Here is a 20,295-nt window from a genome sequence, read left to right on the forward strand (position 1 = left end):
CTGCCGAATTTAGCTAGTCTTCGGACATTCACTTTTGAAAATTATGGTTATTAGATATCACGGAGATCGTGATTCAGTTATATTGAAACTCGCTCAAGGTAAGTAGTGAGTTGTTTGTAATATAATACTAATGGTTGTGAAGTTTTCTTGACAAAATCCGGATATGAATCAAAACAGAATACCTTGAAGAGTTCGTTATAGTTGGTAAGAATATTGATTTCCTTTCGCATGTTGAGGCTTTAATCAAAGCATTCTATAACAACACCATTCAGGGAGAACGCGATGCCGACATCAAAGCCAATCTTCACTGAGATAATAGTAATAGAAGTTTTGAACCTTGAATAGATTTCGGGTTTGAAGTATAACGAACATTCTGTAACAGAGAAGTTCAACCTCCTGAATGCTGAACTACCAGAATGTATAGTACGAGGTAGTCCCAAAAGTACCCCACTGAGCCATTTTTTCCAGTTTGGGAACAGAAAATAATCCGAGGAGGGTGAATCTGGCGAATAGGGTGCATGAGGTAGCAATTAAAACCAAAACTCTAAATTTGGTCATTGCGATAATGGATTTGTGAGGTGGTGCATTGTCTTGATGAAACCACACGACTTTCTTAGAAAATGCTACCGTTTTTGCTTGATTTCTTCACTCAAACGTTGCAATAAGTTGACGTAATACTGCCGTTGATAGTTTTACCTTTTTTAAGATACTCAACGAATATTATCAAATCAAGTCAAATTCTCTATTGGTCCTATGACACAAGAGGGTTTACACAAGCCATTTCAAGTTGCACATAAACAATTATAAAAATAATAGATAAAAAAAAGCTTGGAAAAGGTGATAAAAAGTCACATTAAAAGTCTGACACTTATTAAAATTAGGTTGAAATATGTATAATTGAGTTGTTCTGAAATGTAAGAGTACCACTGAAAAACTCATTGACATCATAAAAGGCATATTGTAAAAGAAAATGTTTGAGTTTTGATTTGGAATTATTCAGTTCTAGTTCCTTGGCTTCCGCAGGAAGGGCGTTGCATAGCTTGTGTATATATATATATATATATATATATATATATATATATATATATATATATATATATATATATATATGTATATATATATATAGATATTTAATTAATCGAGTGGGTATGATATAAAAATTGAAAATGAAACAATTAGTGGACACAACACTCCAAAAGTGGGGCAAACCGCGGACACGTGTTTCTGGCTATTGGCCTCATTAGCGCGGTGCAGCCAAGTGTAAAGATGGGCAACACTTGTTTGCCGAAAGCAGGAAACAACACATGCACGGAGTCAACAACAGGAGCCAACCGCACATTTGTGGTTCCAGTTAGCTGCCTACGTGGTCATGTTAGATGTAGCCTGGGAATTCTAGGTCTCTAATTTCTAGGAATTCTAGGGTCCTAAAATGGACCCCTGGGGGACACCATATTGTATATTGAGTAGAGAAGATTGTTAAATTGAAAGAGAACGAACTGAATTCATTTCTCCAGGTAAGATTTTATCAAGTTGATACTTTCTTCGTGAATATTGTAATATTGAAGTATGTTGAGTGAAATAGCATGGGAAACGCAGTCAAACACCTTTGTCAGGTCCAGGTAATTTGCATAGATGAAATCATTGTTTTCGAAACCGTTGTTCACTATTTGTGTCAGTCTACCAATGGCCGATGTGGTCGAATGATTTTTTCTGAATCCAAATTGTTCTTGAACAAAGAGATTTTCTGATTCAAATTGAGATGTCATTCGAATTTTTAAGATGACTTCAAACAATTTGGCTATGTGTAGGATTCTATTTAATGTATGGGCACCTACGCGCATCCTAAAAAAACAATGCCATGACCTTGCTTGCAGGTGAAACGGTTTTAGCCTTCTTTGGAGCCGGTTCTCCCTTTGAGTTCACTGTTTTGATTGTCTCGGGTGAAAAGTGATGAACCCCTGTTATGCATGTTTATGAAACGACGCAAGAATACTGCTAGGTTGCTGTGAAACCGCTAAACACTCAATTGAAACATCTTCACGACACTGCTTTCGCTCAAGTGTAAGCAAATGCGGCATCCATCTTGCCCTTAGAGATACCATTGACAGAGTCAGGAAAAGAACAAACCTCCTAAAAGCCTTGAAGAGTAAGCTCGGGAGTTGAGACAGCAAAACACTATCACACACTTACAAGACCAATATAAAACCGTTCATGGACTATAAAGTCATGATCTACTGCGCAATCCCCCCAAGACTAACACACCGCTTACTTACCACTGGGAGGAGACTAGTAAGAAACGTATACAACCTTCCTTTCCGATACTACTCCAACGAAATATATAACACCGTAAAACTCACCCCTATAAATTTGAGATTTCAGGAACTCCGAGGCAAATACATCGCCAAAAAAACTCCCATATTCCCCAGCCAGGCTCCTAGGAGTCCTGGAGGATATCTCGGAGCGGTTCCAGGACAACTTTGACGAGTTCCCGCTGGCGATTAGGTAAAAGACATTCCACTGCCAGAGCGGACGAGAAATAAATATGTCTACCTGTCCATCAAGATTCACCAGATCCCGAACTAACTGATGAACCATCTGCAACTGTACTCCGGCAACTTCACCAAGGATAATTCAACCCATACACAAAAACAACAATGCCAAAGTAGCGAAAGAAGACCCGCTAACCCGACCAACACAGGACCAAAGCATTTTGACCATACATCAACACCCAACAGCAAGAATAAGATTAAGCTACACGCAAAAACAATTATAGTTTTTTTTACACATCCCCTGAAGAGGTACTAGCCTGCAGCAGGACACCACATATAATACTAACATTAAGAGAAAATGAACGTATTCGATCAATTGAATTAGATGAAATTCTAAAATGTATTGCTTTAGGAACAATTGTTTGAAATTATGAATCCTATCAATTGCTCTTCGAAAACCCTAGACTTTTTACCGAGAAACGATCCATGTGGCGAAGTAGAAGAATCTAACATGATGATCCGTTGTTTAAAATAATGAAAACGGTATTAGGGTTCTGAACGTATATTTTTTGAGGATATATTGTAAATGAATTTGAGAAGGTTGGCTAGAGACATTTCTCTTTTTCTGGACTGCCAGCTATCAGCGACCTCGTTTTGAACTATTATCTGTGACACTATTTTGTATACTGAAGATTAAACTGTTATAACTAGTTTGAGTTTCAATTAGTATTTCCTCATTCAATGTTGAAAATTGTAGTTATCAGATATCACGGGTATCTTGATTAAAATATATTGAAACTTCCTTAATGTAAGCAGTGAGCTGACGATAATATAATATTCGAGGTTGAAGTTTTCTCGATAAGCTCTTGTTAGAAATCAAAACAGAATACCTTGGAAAGTTCATTATAGTTGGCAAGAATATTAATTTACTTTCGTACGTTGAGGCTTTGATCAAAGCATTTCCTCCCTAAGAACACATCTGAGGGAGAATGCAATGCCGATGTCGAAGCCAAACTCCACTAAGCTGAAAGTTTACGATTTAAAACAGACTTCAGGGTTGAAGTACAATTTCAGAGCAGCTGAAAATTCAAAATTAAAAATTTCATTATGATAATCCAGTAAGAGAGTGTTCTATATTTGAAAATGATTTATGGATAAACATGGAATGTAAAAAATAGTAAATTACGTACTAAGTAGGATAAGAAGCCACGAGCCAAAAATTGTAAGCACGTCAGCCGGGTTCGATAATTCGCGAGTGGGCGTAATTGGCCTTATCCTTGAGGTGCTTACTATACTTTTTCTACGACTAACCGTGTAGAGGAATGGTACAATATATTTGTTTAGGATTATGGCTTCGGATAATAAACTCATTTAGTCAGTCAGAACTCAATTAAATGATTGAACAATTGGTGACAATATTTTCTACAAATTATAATATACAGGGTGTTCCTTAAACACATGCTAGTATTCAAGGAGGTAATTCTTAGACCCATTTTAAGAAAAAAACTTCCCATGGACGTATGTCCTAAACGCCTTAACTTTTGAGATACAGGGTGGCAAAGTTTTCAAAAATAATCAGTTTTTTAATAATAACTGAGATAATTTTGTAGACATCTTTGGCATATTTGGTACATATGTTCCATGCCTCAAGGCGCATTTTCTGATGTACACAAATTTGTATTTTTTCAAACAGTGGCATCCCTACGGGTTTCGCATTGAATATTTTTGGGGAAAAAGTACTACGCCAATGCTTTCTTTTCAAAATAAAATCATTTTTAAAATCCTCATTTATTTTTGAGAAATTTTGATCTCCTGGTATTTCTTTGTCCGACGCATGATTTTCACTCAAAAAAATAAAAATCGACAGAAAGCAAATTAAGAAATTAGATCAATTCTAAAATGAATGAGAATCTGAAAATTGCTTCATAACGCATTACCAATTCCCTAATAATATTTGAAAACATAATCTGCAAAAAAATAAATTTTTCACAAAAACGAGTTTTATTTTATTTTGTGACAGTAAGTCTAAACGAATAGCACAAATTTGTTGATTAGTAATAATACCAAAACTGATTATAAAAATTGTTGAAAGTGGCTACCTGCACTTAGTATGCATGCTTCCGCCCTTCTACGCATGGAATTACGCACCCGTTTAAATATTCCCGGCGTATTTCGTATAGTTTCACACGAGGCAACTATTCGCTCTCTTAAATCTTCTAAAGTATTAACGGGAGTTTTATACACAAGAGTTTTAAGGTGACCCCATAAAAAAAATCTAAACTGTTGAGATCGGGGGATCTTGCTGGCCATTGCTGACGTCCTCCGCGACCTATCCAACGATTAGGATAAACTGTATTTAAATGGTTTCGGACAATTACACTGAAATGAGCAGGGGCGCCATCGTGCATGTACCATATTCGATTCCTTAACGCAAGTGGCACATCTTCCAATAACCCAGGTAAGTCTTCTTCGAGAAAGTGTAAATAAGAACGACCATCAAGGTATCCTGGTAGAAAAAATGGGCCTATTAGATGATCACCTATAATTCCTGCCCATACATTAACCGAAAATTGGTGTTGGAAATGGGTTTCGGTTATTGCATGGGGATTTTCTTCAGCCCACACATGATTGTTATGGAAATTTTGAATGGCATTCCGAGAAAAATTTACTTCGTCTGTGAACAAAATTTGTGTCTCAAACTGCGGATTTAGTGCAATACTTTGTAGATACCACTGACTGAAGTTCACACGCTGTGGAAAATCTTTGGGGAGTAATGCCTGCACTCTTGAAATATGGTATGGGTATAAAAAAAATCAACCAAAATACGCCAAACAATTTGATGACAAATATCCAGAGTTCTAGCGATCTTCCTCGTACTCGTCTCAGGATGTTCCTCAATTTCTTGCAGCACCGCTTCCTCAATTTCAGGAGTTCTTACTACACGAGGTCTACCTTCCAGAGTCCCTTTCTTGAAACTACCAGTTTCCCCAAGTCGACGATGAATATTTGAAAAGGTTCGGCTATCTGGTAAGGCACGATTAGGATATCTTTCCTGATAAATGCGCCTGGCTTCTGTTGCATTACCATCGGCAAGGCCATATATGTGATGCATTTGCGCCATTCCGCATTCGTATAATTTACCATATTTACTGATATTCAGAAAAACAGCGGACTACCAAAATAACTTCAATAACACTTCAAAATTAATCAAAACGCGCTGTGACAGTTTTTAACACCAACACCTTACTTTAAACCAACATCAATATTAGCTACTGACGTTTGGACATACAGAGAATTCGTTTTTTATTGCTATGGTGGGTACGCTGTTTTTTCTGCTTTTAATCTTTAAAAGAAATTACATATCGACAAACTCCATATTTCCAAGAGGTGCAGTAAATAAATTCTGCTACACGTCATTTATTCCAGGATAACTAAATTTATGTTTTCAAAAATTATTAAGCGGTGCTGCGTTATGACGTAATTTTAATTGAGAACAGTGCATCTGACAATAAACAAATACCTTTTAGATCCTCAATTATTTTGCAACAAATCTGATCTCTTAGTTTGCTTTCAGTCGATGCACGATACCGCATCAGATTTTTAAGGAATGTATCCTTAAGTAAAGCGATTTTTAATTTTTTGAGCGAAAACCATGCGTCGGACAAAGAAAACCCAGCAAATCAAATATGCTCAAAAATGTAAATGTAAAAATATGTAAAAAAATTTTAAAAATAATTTTTAATTCAAGATGAAGCAGTGGCGTAGTATTTTTTTCGCCAAAAATATACATTTCAAAATTCGTACGTACGCCACTGGCAGAGAAAATTAAGAAAATTGTACATCAGAAAATGAGCCTTGAGGCATGGAACATATGTACCGAATATGCCAAAGATGTCTACAAAATTATCTCAATTATTATTAAAAAACTGATTATTTTTGACAACTTTGCCACCCTGTATCTCAAAAGTTAAGGCGTTTAGGACATACGTCCATAGGACGTTTTTTACTTAAAATGGGTCTAAGAATTACTTCCTTAAATATTAGCATGTGTTTAAGGAACACCCTGTATATTGATTCACGGATATAACTAGATTCATTACCGACTGTTGAACAATAAATTTCTTTAATGAAATGAATTAAAACACTTTTGTCTGATTACCACTAGTTGATTATCAAGTATAAAACTGAAATGTGAAGTTTGAAAACTCGGTTATATCAGGAGTTTTTAGGTAAGATGTAAGGGCAGGTATTTGAAAGACAGATAGTTGGGCGAACTTGGATGCCAACTTCAAAATTCAACACTGAAAATTCTAGGGGTTGTTAAACTTATGAATGTTCAGTAAATTCTTGTGCTGAATACAAGAAACACACACAGCGAGGAGAAACCAGAAGTCAGGAATAGCAGAGCATGTTTGGACATGGTAGAACATGGTAGAACCGATAATTTTTACATTATTTGGACTACTATTTTTATTATCATTTGAAAATGTGATTGATAATTCGCTTTATTTATATTTTGTTACATGTGTTTTATTTGAAACCTTCTAATTTACCAAAACTGTAAAACTAATGTCATATCATCCCCTATAATTAATGCATGTCATCCCTACTCCATACAAGAGTGGGACTTTTGCTCTGCCCCTAAAATCATCTAATTTACACTGTAACTATCGGATCCATAACGTAAATTAACAATATTTCATTATTTTATAGGTACCACTACATGAATATTGAGTAAAAATAAAAATAATTTATGTCTTTAGGACGCCTGGTGGTATTCCCATTACAACTGTCGATATAATCGTCTACAATTTAAACAACGATATGCCACAAGTTCAGTATGAAGAAATGAAAAATGGCAAATGATAAAAGGATTATGTTCTTCGCATCTTCGCGACTACGAAGCCAGGGCCGGCCTCATAACTTTTTGAAGCATACCTTTGAAAAGTCAATGAAGGCAAGGAGAAAACTTAGGCTTGGAGAAACAGTAACCAAATGGAATTTAGTGCTAGGAAAGACAGTTATCAGTTGTTTCTGAAAGAAGTTAGTGTGCTGGTACTCGAAATAATATTGATAAGGCACACAATTCAATAAATTGATGGATGTAGCCGTTACTACGCGGTAGAAAATCATCATGAAAAATGAGAATTGAAACTTTTTATGTTTAATGTATAAGTTTGAAAATGTCTTATAGGACGAAACTGCAGTAAGGTTAGTTACAAATAAAAGTTAAAAGTTTCAATTCTCATTTTTCATTTACACAATTCGGCTTACAGCTGAGTCATATCAATCAGTTTGTTGTATACCAACATGTCTTGACAACAATAAAGTTGATCTTCTGGAGTTCCACATGGTTCCTATTTCTCTACATGGCTCTATATTTGCCTATCGGAAGTATTGAAGATTGTCACAAGATACATGACGAAATTAATTCTCTATATGTTTGGTCTGAAAGCAATAGGATGTCGTTAAATCAAGGGAAATGCTTCTGTATAACGTTTGCTAAAATAAATAACAGAATCGTCCTCAACTATGTTCTTGACGATGTCACTCTGAAACGGCTCAATAAAATGAGAGAATTGGGTATAATCTTTGATGTGAACCTTTCATTCATCATCCACATCAACACCAGCATTGACAAAGCTCTCAAACTTTTTGGTTTTGTCTTCGGAAATTGTAAGGATCTAACAGTGTATGCCACCAGTATTCTTCACCTAGCCTAGATTAGATTAGATTGGCGGAGAGCTGGTTTGACTCACTGCGACCTTCTCAGATCTATTGTGATTCTCCTTGGTTGTTAGAGCTCATTATCTAGCTTGATCTCTTTGATGAGACTCTATAACCTTGACACTGACGCCTTCATATAGCTGGTAGTCTCTCGTTTTTCTTCTCCGCATCTTGTGTGTCTCAGCCTTGCTATAGCATTCGCATTCACAGAGCACATGTAGTGCGGTTTCTTCCTCTTCTTGACAGTACCTGCAGTACCCATGTTGCTCATATGTTTCCTGAGCCGGCTATGCCCCATTAGTAGACCCACCACTACCCTTACAATCTTACGGTTGTGGTTTAGCAGGTCTTCCGTGAATCAGGGCGATGGTTTATGAACTCTTTCGCCTACCTCTTTCCTGGGAGTTTATTTCACTAAACTATCAATTCTGCTTGTATCCTTGAGTTTATGGATGTCTTTATACATGCTTTCGCTACCCCGCAGAAGGGTTTTGGGCTTGGCCAATCATAGCCTTGGATGCGACTTCACGGGCTAGAACATCGGCCTCCTAGCCAATAGAAGATCTATTTTGGAGTATGCGTCACCAGTCTGGTCTCCGCATTATACTGCACATATGAATAATATTGAAGCAATATCTGGCCTCATAGTTCGAGAATATGATTATTCGAATATACTTAATATTGCGTATCTTCACTCCCTCTATTTTCAAAGAAGAAACAACGATATCATTACCTTATTTAAAATTATATCAAACGACATTATTTGTTATGATCGATTACATGAATTCTCATTCCGAGTACCTACTCGTTCAACTAAGAACAATGATCTTTTTGCTGTCCTTAATCACTATACCAACTATGGATACTTTTCACACATGTCCAGGTCTATACGAGAAGCCAACCATCTCAATTGTGACATTATACATGTATATACATTATACATTGATATATGCCTACATTTATACATACATTAAAGTTGAGTTAGTTTAAAGGAAAATCTGTGTTTGTATTAATAATTTTTTCTCATGGGGATAACCCGTATACATAAAGAAATAAGCACTCCTGATCATATCTTGAGGATGATAGATTCCATTCTGAATGGAGCCAACTGTCTTACTGAATATCCTAATATAATAAATGATTTTGATCACATACCATGTGCTTCATGTATGATGCTTTAACAGATCAAACATGAAGAAACTTGAAAAAACAATTTCCATAATAGAAAAATAATTCAACCAGCCACTTCTAGAAATTAGAGTTCCTTATATTTATTGAACGCTCAATAAATAAAGTGGCAAAAATTCAAGAAGAATTCAACAGTCTTGCTTGAGAAAACTATTGTATAGCGAAACACAAAAAAGTTATTTAGATCTAGTGAGTTGATAAAGTATGAGCCAAATCTATCCAATGATTCCTAGCTTCTTCAGACAGTGCTGTATCGAACTCAACAATGCATTTTTGTTTCAGTTTAACACCACTGATTATACTTTTGTTACATCACTGTCTGATACTGGAGCAAAAAGCCTTTTTCTTTGTGATCTGGTTTCAACTCTCTGAAATACCTTATTGTGAGATTTTTCCTAAATAGTTTTACAAATGGCGAAACACGTGTTGCATTTTTGTAAAATTTTTTAGTGAAAATCTCACAATAAAGGCACAATAAAGGGTTTTTTGAATACGTTATGGATGTTCATCAAGTATAGGCCTATTCCATCATAACTTTGATATAATTTTCGGTGTGATTCGAGAGATTTAAATGTAGTACATTTTCATCCTCTTGAAATTATGAAGGCCTCCTCTAACCACAGGCCTTGATACGGCCCTGGAGACTGTTACCACGGTGGGCGGGCGTTCCGTAGGCGAATCGTCAATATACCCCATTACTGGTTCATTAGCATAAAATTCAAATTATCCTTTTATACATAAATGTTATAATGGCAGGTAATCCCTTTTTGCATAACTATTGGAAGGAACAAACCGTTATTGGCCTGGTAATAAAGATGTGCAATAATTTATTTTTGGTCGTTTTGCTCTGGATTCCTGATGGTGATGAAGAGGTTTCCGATTAATGTTGATTGGCCGTATTGATGAGGAATTACCGTGACGATGAAGAACATTGATTTTCTCTTTTACAGCGGACTGTGTGAACTGATGATTCCGTGCGGGATGTTCATAATGTAACACACGGGAAATTGGTATGTAAAATTATGTGAAAAAAGTTAATGGTTATAGAGCAAGGCACTGGGTATACAGGGTCCACTCTCAGATTCTCAGTATTTATTATCAAACGCCTGTTTTATTTCGAAAAGAATAATTGAATATTGAATGATACATCCTGCAGCAGGGGGTTGAAATACTCATATTGAATGAGGTGGCATCCGTGTAGGTGCAAATACTCAAAATAATGTCTCCTTCTAGGGTTTGTGTGTCCCTGTGCCGAAAAGATGTACGACTCTGAGTCCACTCAGTGTCACTAGGCACCGCCCTCTCGTGGGACCCTTTTATAGACCATGTAGTAACCAAATAATTTGACCCTGAGTCTGCAGAGGAGATGGAAGTCGACGAATTTACCTAAATAAGTAATCATGGAATTACTAGGATGCTGTGTACGAAACTGTTATTTCCAACTGAAGGACGAATTCTTCACACAAGATAATGGACTGCCAATGGGATCGCCACTTTCACCAGTCATAGCCAACATATATATGGAGTGGTTTGAAACTCTGGCCATCGAAGAAGCCCACAAGAAACCTCGTGTCTGGTTGAGATACGTTGACGTATCTTCTTCATAATATGGAACCATGGGAATACTGAACTAGACGCCTTCTTGAAACACATCAACAGGGCAAGACCTACCATCACTTTCACAATGGAGAAGGAAGTCCACAACAAATTTCCATTTTCAAACGTATTGGCAAAGAGAACCGACACTACACTACAACCCACTCACACGGGTTGTATCTGAACCATGAGTCCAACCACCATCAATCGACTGAAAGAGGAATTATCAAGACTCTTTTGGGTTCTGTAATACGGAAGAAGGTCTCGAGAAGAAACTAGACATCATCAAAAATGATCTTCAATGGAATAGCTACTCTAAATCAGAGGATCATCGTTAAGGATAAGAAGAATTGGGTCCAAGTACAACATCACAACCTGTATCAGATACGGAAACACTATCCGTAGCAGTCTCACGAAAACCAGGCCACTGAATGCGCACTGCGATTCCAAGATTTGCATTTACTGGATACCCTGTGAGTGCGGAAAATCCTATATCGGTTAAACTAAGAGGCCTTTGAATGTTCGCATTTTCGAGCACAAGAAAATACACAGCGAGGGGAAACCAGCAAATCAGGAATAGTAGAGCATGTTTGAACTTATCAACATAATATTGAGTGGTCCCAGGCTGAGATCATGTACAGGAAGGAACACTGGTTTAGGAGGAAATCCAAAGAAGCCGCATACATGTAGTCCAACAATGTACTCAATCAAGCTAGCGAAGAGATACGCAACATGTGGAAACCCATAATCAAGCGAATAATGGCCAACTCCTGCCAAACGGAAGGGGAAAGATGGAAAGCGGAGATAAGTGAAAGTACTCGAATGAACCATAAATACTCATCTCTGAGAGGAATTAGTTCAGACATCACTCGAAGACGATTGTGAATACTAACAATGAAACGTCGTAAAGTAACTTTTTATTCATAACAGATATCCAAAAAACAACAGATATCCTTCAGACCAGCTTTTTAGTGAAAGTTATATCCTTGATCCGAGGCAATTGTACTATCTGAAAACTGGTTTGAATCTTCGCGGAATCAGGCACAGCTACCTACTCACCATTACGAAACTCGCCAGAAAAATCAACATATAGTACATCACATGGCTAAATCGTTTGGTCAAAGGTCATACAGATACTTTGCACCTAAAGTATACAATTCTATTCCCAAATTATTATCCGACATCAAAAACATTTTTACTTTCAAGAAATAATTAAAAAAATACATTCTGAAAATGCCTAGAATAGTAGTCACTGAAATAATCGAAGGAAAATGAAAATTGAAAACCTTTTAAATACCGATGTATCACTGTTAACAAACAGGTATATAGATTATTGATATATTGTATTGAACTGAACTGTTTAAAAGTTGGATATTCGCTAAGTTGAAAATTGTGTTACTGTATTATACTATTTGTTTTCATATTTTTATTTCAAGGAAAATGAAAATTGAACACCATTTCAAATACATATGTCTCACTCTTATCAAGCAAGAATACAAACGATTGATATATTATATTAAACAGAACTGGTTGAAAGTTAAATAATCTTGAACTGTGTCTTTGTATTGTATTACAGTGCTTGTCTTTTTATTTTATTTTGAGTATAATAAAAAATTATAATAGCTGTACATGTTTGATTACATTTACGATTGAATATGTTTTTAGTCGAATACGTTTATATGTTATTCATTCTATGTTTTTGTTCAACTATTTCAATGTGTGTATGTATATGCTCATTCACACCAAATTTGTATCTCGAAACAAGTATTCACTTACTTATCGATCATCTCGTTATTTATTTGAACGTTCAATTTGTACTTCTCATTTGTATTTGTATTTGGATCTTAAATAAATAACATATAATTATTATTATTTTTAATTTTTGTTCAATTGTTTTATTTTCACTTGTATTTTATTTCACTGTTATTTCATTTCATTTCTTCATTGACAGCCATTGCGAATGAGAAAGCTTATGAGAAATATTCTGGAACTTACGGATGCCATAGATGTAGCGTAAACAGGAATTTTGGACTTTTTGTATCCTGCACAAATCTAGACTATCCGAACAGGGTGAATATACAGGTGAACAGAAGGTGAACTGTGATGAGAGTCTGGCATTAAATGGTTTTTGTTTGAGTAGGTATGCTCGGTGAGGGTAAATTAATCTTGAGTTCGCGTAAACTCTCTGGATATACAGGGTGTTGATTAAATATGTACCATAAATTTGACAGACGATTCTTTAGGTAATTTTAAGACGAAATGTTCGTATAAACAGGGTCCGCAAATCCTTCGTTCTCAAGGTACAGGGTGTTAAAATAAAAAAAAAATTATTCGTAAATATCTTAAATATCCTTTACCTAAGTTCGTTGTAATTTGGCAATGGTATTTATAACATTAGGGAGCTAATTTAGTCCGAGCGTGATTCAATTTATTGAGTCCAGTGGCACCTCAAGCGGGATTTGAACGAATATTTTCAACTTAAAAATGTACGCCACTGACTTTTGTGCAATTTTTATTATTCATTTGGCTTTGGAGTGTGGGCTTTGGCCACACCCATGGCCACCTCGCTCACCTGAAATGAATCCCTTAGATTATTTTCTCTGGGGACACCTTAAAGCGTTGGTATACAAAGCTGCTATTCAAAGTGAAGAGGATTTACGAAATAAAATCATTAATTCATGTGACATAATGAAAAATACGCCAGGTATTATCAGAGTAGTGCGAAATTCAATGATGCGGCGTCTAGAGGTTGTATTGAAGCCGAAGGAGGTCATTTCCAACACTTAATTTAGTGAAATTCGTTAGTCTAGATGTTAATGTTATTTAATATTTGTTGTTATTGTTGCATAATGAGTAATAAAAATTGTGAAAATAATAATTTCCAAAAGAAACATTAAATTCCCCATATTATTCCTTGTGAGGTCCAGGAATATGCAATTAGGTCGACTTTTTTTCTTAAAAACTAAGCAAGATACGAAAAAAATTCAAGAGACAAAAAAGTTGTATTTCTAATTGCTCAATACAAAAAAATGAAAAAAATGGCACAAAAGTCAGTGGCGTACATTTTTTAAGTAAAAAATATTCGTTCAAATCCCGCTCGAGACGCCACTGGACTTAAAATTGAATCACGTTCGGGCTAAATTAGCTCCTTAATGTCATAAATACCATTGCCAAATTACAACAAAATTAGGTAAAGGATATTTAAGATATTTACGAATAACATTTTTTTTTATTTTAACACCCTGTATCTTGAGAACGAAGGATTTGCGGACCCATGTTTATATGAACATTTCTGTTGAATTTATGGTACATACTTAATTAACACCCTGTATAATGAAACTTGCTTTCTGAACCTGAAATTATTATCCAACATCAAGCCAAGATTTGTTGCCTCCGGTACTATATTTAGAGTTATACCATTCAGAGAAATATTTACTTGAGGTAGATTTCCATATTTAGTATAAAAATGAAGAAGTAGAAAGCCAAAACCTTTCTTCACAAAAATTAATATGCCCCAAAAATATACGCCTTCAAATTTGAAAAAAGTTCTGATCCATATGACAAATTTTAAACCCTGTAAAAAATTGGAACTTCCAAGAAACCTCTGTAAAATAAATCAGGACGATGAAGTTTTTAGAGAATTCCACATAACCTAAAGAGGTAAGTTCTTATACTTTATTCGTTCACAATTTTTGCTGGTCAAACAAATCAGAAAAATGTACACTTACCTCTATAAAGCCCCGATACAGCTTCCCCAGTTAGTAGCACCAGCAACAAACGGGGCATGAGACCCTGTCGCACCTTCCCTTGCCAAACGCACATTTAGTCCAAGGCACAGTTGATCAAAGCCGATATGAAAGTAGTTTGATATTTCCAATAATGGAAGGCCTTCCTAGAAGTCTCTCACTGCGGTTCGGCTGCCACAAAATCCACTTGAATTCAGTCTAACTGTTCGCGGAAGACGTAATATGATCCGAATAATATTCTGAACTTCGTCAAACTGTCAAAATTAATTAAATTAATTGAAATATTGCTGGTATAAAATTGATTCTGGTACATAAAGATCTATAATTAGCTTCATTAAAATTAACGAAATGGTGAGCGATTCCGAAATGATTCTTGAACCGGAAACGATATGGAATTGTGGAAAGAAATATGCCAATTATGTTTGTTTGTGTACTTCTTGGTAGTTCTAATTATACAGATGGTTTTTTTGGTATCTGTTTCATTTTAATTGTATAGATCGTATAAGTTTCTTTGATATCACGTTTTTTATCGACGAAGCTTATCAATCAGTCACTTTATTCGATCACTATGATATTCTCGAATGGCACTGCTATGTTGAAGTCAAAATGAGTGGAGTTAGTGCACCGCAACTGTTATAATTGAAAAATCAACAACTGTAATATACAAGAAATGAACTAGTTTAACGTTTTTAGATTCTAATTTTGTTACTCAATTCTTATTCTGAATATTATTGGAGGTTTATTCTAACACCAAACGGTTATTTTCAACTCCTCCACACGTGTTTCGATCACCAAGTGAACATCTTCAAGAGGGAGATTAAACTGAATATACATACAATGTTGTTCTTATTTATACCTTAGATACCTCCGCTAGGTATCTGCGTCTTAAATTTGTTTTGAAAATATTGCCTTATCTAATAGTCAGGTAAATCTGATAAGTAAAATATTATCTCGAGAAGCTATATAGTTTACTTTCAGAAACTATACCTCACGATTTGATCTCTACAAACTTTATTTGGATGATATATCACAACATGTTTCGCTAAGACATTAGCTTTTTCAAGTGATTTATACATCAAATTATTCTTACATTACTATTTATATTCTTCAGGTAACTATAATTGAGACTACTTCAAAGAAATCACTTGAACTTCTACATAACGTACCTGTTCAATTATGACCACCTGAACCAGAGTTATCCAATTAGACCAGTGGTTTCCTTTGTCACTGCACCGTCAGTGAAATTATCAGAAAGGCTAATCAATATTAACCATTAACCATTAACCATTCTGATGTGCAGAATCTATTTCCCAGCATACCTCCTGATGATACTATTACTTTAATAATAGAATTATTAGATAAAAATAGAGTGAACCCAATCATGAAACGAGAAATAGTTGACCTTCTATCGTTATGTCTCAACCAAAATTATTTTCAATTCAACAACAATATTTATTTCTCCTCAAAAGGTTTAATTATGAGAAATCCATTAAACCCCATACTTGCAGAAATTTTCATGGATAATCAAGAGAAGTCGATTTTTAAACATCCTTTGATTGAGAATTTCTTGTATTGGCATAGATATGTGGATGACGTTTTGGTATGTTCTACAGGTACTAAGAGGCAATTAGATATTTTTCATAGGAATATTAACAACATTCATGAAAACATTAAAGTCACTATTGAAATAGAAACAGACTACTCAATCAATTTCTTGGACCTAACAATTAGTAGAATGAACAACAAACATGATTTTTCAATTCATCACAAACCGTCCTATACGGATATTACTATTCATTACGATTCTACCCATCCTTATCAACACAAAGTAGCAGCTTATAATAGCATGATTCACAGATTAGTCAATGTTCCTCTTTCAATAGATAATTTCGATAAAGAACTTAATATCATCAAGCAAATTGCGGTAAACAATGGGTTTGAAGCCGAATTAATAAACAAAATACTTGCCAAGAAAGTCTACACAAAAGCGATTCGAGACGTTTTTCCCATTGATAAGGTAGATAATCAAAATTATAGAGCTTTAACGTATTTTGGACAACCTACGGAAAAAGTGGCTTCATTTTTGAGGAATTGAGATATTAAAATTGCATATAGAAAATTGGGAAAGTTAGTTAAAAATGATAAAGACAAAACATCCAAATTCGAGGAATCAGGAGTGTATAAATTTAAGTGTGGAACGTGCCCTAAGGTATATATTGGTCAAACTGGCAGAACATTTAGGAATCGAATCCAGGAACACCATACGAGCTATGTCAATAAGAAAACAAATTCAACATATTCAAATCATCTTCTAGAAGAAAATCACATCTTTAATAAAGAGTTCGAAATTTTGCACATAGAAAATAAAAGTTTGAAACTGAATCATTTGGAAGCAATGGAAATTATTAAACATAAAACTTCAAACATTCTAATGAATGACCAACTATATTTGAATAGATCACCATTATTGAACTTGTTTTCTCAAAAAGTGAGAAAGAATTATTATTAATGTAGATGTGAGGCAATATGCTTCAGGTGGTCATAATTGAACAGGCACGTTATGTAGAAGTTCAGGTAATTTTTTTGAGGTAGCCTCAATTATGGTTACCTGTAGTATATAAATAGTAATGTAAGAATAATTTGATGTATGAATCACTTGAAAAAGCTAATGTCTCAGCGAAAAATGTTGTGATATATCTTTCAAATGAAGTTTGTGGAGATCAAATCGTGAGGTGTAGTGTTTGAAATTACTATGGATCTTCATCAAATAACGGCCGAATCAATCAGGAAAAAAAATATATAGTTTACTATTAGGTATTGGTCCACCATCGTTATTTACAATATTATTATGTTAACCTATTTCTACACTCTCATCTCATCTCATCTCATCTCATCTAGATACCTGTTGTTGTTAACTTATCTAACTAATCTTAATGAACTGAAGTCTATAGAATGGTTTTGTTGCAAAATATGATGGGCGACTGCTGATTTTTCTGGTCTTTCATATTTTTTAGGTGTGCTAAGTGTTCATTATATCTTATTTAACAGATCTTTTAGTCTGTCCATAATATTTTGTATCGCAGTCCTCACATTTAATTTCGTAAATTCCAGACATTTTCGAATTTTCGATTTTGTCTTTTGGATTTCCTAAAAGGCGCTGTAGTGTAAGACTTGTTTTAAAAACCACCTTCATACCAAGTTCCTTGAAACTTTTGCCAAAGTTCTTCGTATATTGGTGGTATGGAACTGAGATATATTCATCTTGGTTTTCGTAGTTTCTAAAAGTCGAGATTTCGTTCATTCTTAATTTAAACTTTTTCTTTCTTGTAATATCATCTACAATATCCCTCGAAAAACCGTTTCAATACAGGAAATAGCAGTCAGTGGTTTTAGGTCAGGAATGAACGAAATTTTGACTTTCAGAAATGATAAAAACCAAGATAACTATATCTCAGTTCCAAACAACCAATACACGAAGAACTTTGGTGAGATTTTCAAAGAACTAGGTAAAAAGGTGGTATTTGAAACAAGGCATACACTACAGAGCTTTTTGGGGAGTCGGGAATTCGGAAAAGTCTAGAATTTACAAAATGAAATTAAGGACTGCGTTACAAAATATTATGGACAGACTGAAATATCTATTGAAATAAGATAATAGGAACACTTAGTACACCTAAAATATGAAAGACCAGAAAAATCAGCAGTCGCCATCATATTTCGCAACATAACCATTTCATAGACTTTATGTTCAAAATATGTTTTGAATATGTTTTTTCCGTTAACCAGCTATCGCACCTCTACGAACGACAACCCTCAGGAGTCGAAACTTGTGCGAGCTAAGGACTAACGAGGTCTTACCTTTAAACGTGTGATTCCTAACACGGATTGGACGATAGAGAGTGAAACTTGCGGCTTTAACCATCGACTCACGCATCGGCCAATTGACTGAGTGAACAAAGCACCCACGTCGAACCGGGCTACAGACCGTTTATTAAGTTTAGTTAGACAAGTTAGCAACAACAGGCATCTACATGCCTATTAAATGAGTAAACATAATAATATTATGAATAACGATGGTGGATCAATACCTAATAGTATATTATATACCTTGTTGAAATAATATTTTATTTATCGGATTTACCCGACTATTAGACAAGGCAACATTGTAAGAAAATTTAACATAGATAAGGCAACATTGTGAGCAGAGGTATCTATAGTATAAATAAGGACAACATTGTATGTATATTTAGTTTGCTCTTGTTCTTGAAGATCTTCACTTGGTGATCGAAACACGCGACGGAGTGTAAAAATAACGGTTTGGTGTTGGGATAAAACTCCAGTAATATTCATTATAATAGTTATATTAATAAATGGCCTTTATTTTACGTGACGGAGTTTTGCAAAGCGCGATTCTTCCACTCAACCACGTTTTAAAAAAGAAACATTACAAAAAATAAATGGCAATTTCAGGACAACAGTAAAATGAAATACAAATGTTTATGTTGGGATCACTGTTAACTGAGCAATTCAGTTTTAAGTTTACTTTTGAATAGCGGTAGTGATGAATTTTTCAAAGATTCAGTGAATGAATTATACATTGTTACGGCAAGATACGTGAAGATCGTTCATAGATAGTACTGTTATGATTCGGAATGTCAGAATTTTTGTTAAATCTTAGATTTCTTGAATGTATTTGATATCTGGGAAGGAGTTTATTTACCAAATAAGTGGGTTGTTGTTCCAAATAGTGTATCACAAGTCTTCTCATTCTGTTTAGTTCATTTATTGCTTCAGTATTACAAGGTTTATTTCTCGACAATTTGTTGCAATCTAACTCCGCAACACATTAACCTTCCAAAGACAAGCCACGTAAGCTTGTCCTTCTACAATACACAACGTCGTGGTCTACAGTGCTGCCTTGCAATTTGTAGACAGTGGAAGCCCATGACAAAACAAAGGGCAACATCTTTCTTTCAGCTGTCCCACAACTGAAGTTTGCTAACAACTGTATGTCCTTAGGGTGAATAACACCGTACGCCGTCTTTTCCAAAGTTGATCTGAACAGACGGTACATCTGTAATCCGTCATTTTGTATCTGCGGCCATCTTGAATTTGAATCTTTTTCAAAGTGCAAGCGGCAAACGTGATGGCGAGTGATCGATTGCGTAGGTATAGACTCTCCCAGCTGAATTCCTATTGGATTACGATAAGCCATTTGCCGACCAGTGTCGTACCTGTAATTAGTTTTAATTGGGGTAGCAAATGAAAAATGAATTCTTTGTGATTTCTTTTCATATTTTATTTAGTATAAGCAGCAGTCTAGCTCATTAAAATGATATATACACTCTTGATGACTGGTTTTTTGTTAGGTTATGACATTTTTTTTAGAAACAACACAAATTATTCAAACAATGCCAAACACCAACAGCGTTGAAGGACAAGTAATATTACGCCTTTGTACGGAGATTTTGTATGTCTTACAATAGCTGTAGTGGGGGTTATATTGAAAATGAGTTTGGGGCGGGCTCGCCATCACGTTTGGCGCTTTC

At 35.1% G+C, this 20,295-nt stretch overlaps 1 protein-coding gene across 3 annotated transcripts in view; it reads right to left on the reverse strand.

The window, feature by feature from the left end:
* AdamTS-B (ADAM metallopeptidase with thrombospondin type 1 motif B) overlaps positions 1-20,295 on the reverse strand; it is a 97,414-nt gene that overhangs the window by 60,787 nt on the left and 16,332 nt on the right. For 2 of the 3 annotated variants that reach the window (XR_012465898.1, XM_074177343.1), the window contains exon 2: positions 14,729-15,000. Coding sequence is in view for 2 of the 3 variants with exons in the window: in XM_074177343.1 (XP_074033444.1) it covers positions 14,729-14,822 (94 nt within the window). In the remaining variant the exon portion in view is untranslated. Of the gene's footprint in view, positions 1-14,728; positions 15,020-20,295 lie in introns of those variants that run through there. The other variant, XM_074177344.1, reaches the window with a different exon arrangement.

Source organism: Leptinotarsa decemlineata, unplaced genomic scaffold (genome assembly GCF_025532065.1).
Source record: "Leptinotarsa decemlineata unplaced genomic scaffold, Ldec_3_MD MMD2_tig00002974_RagTag_RagTag, whole genome shotgun sequence".
NCBI lineage: Eukaryota > Metazoa > Arthropoda > Insecta > Coleoptera > Chrysomelidae > Leptinotarsa > Leptinotarsa decemlineata.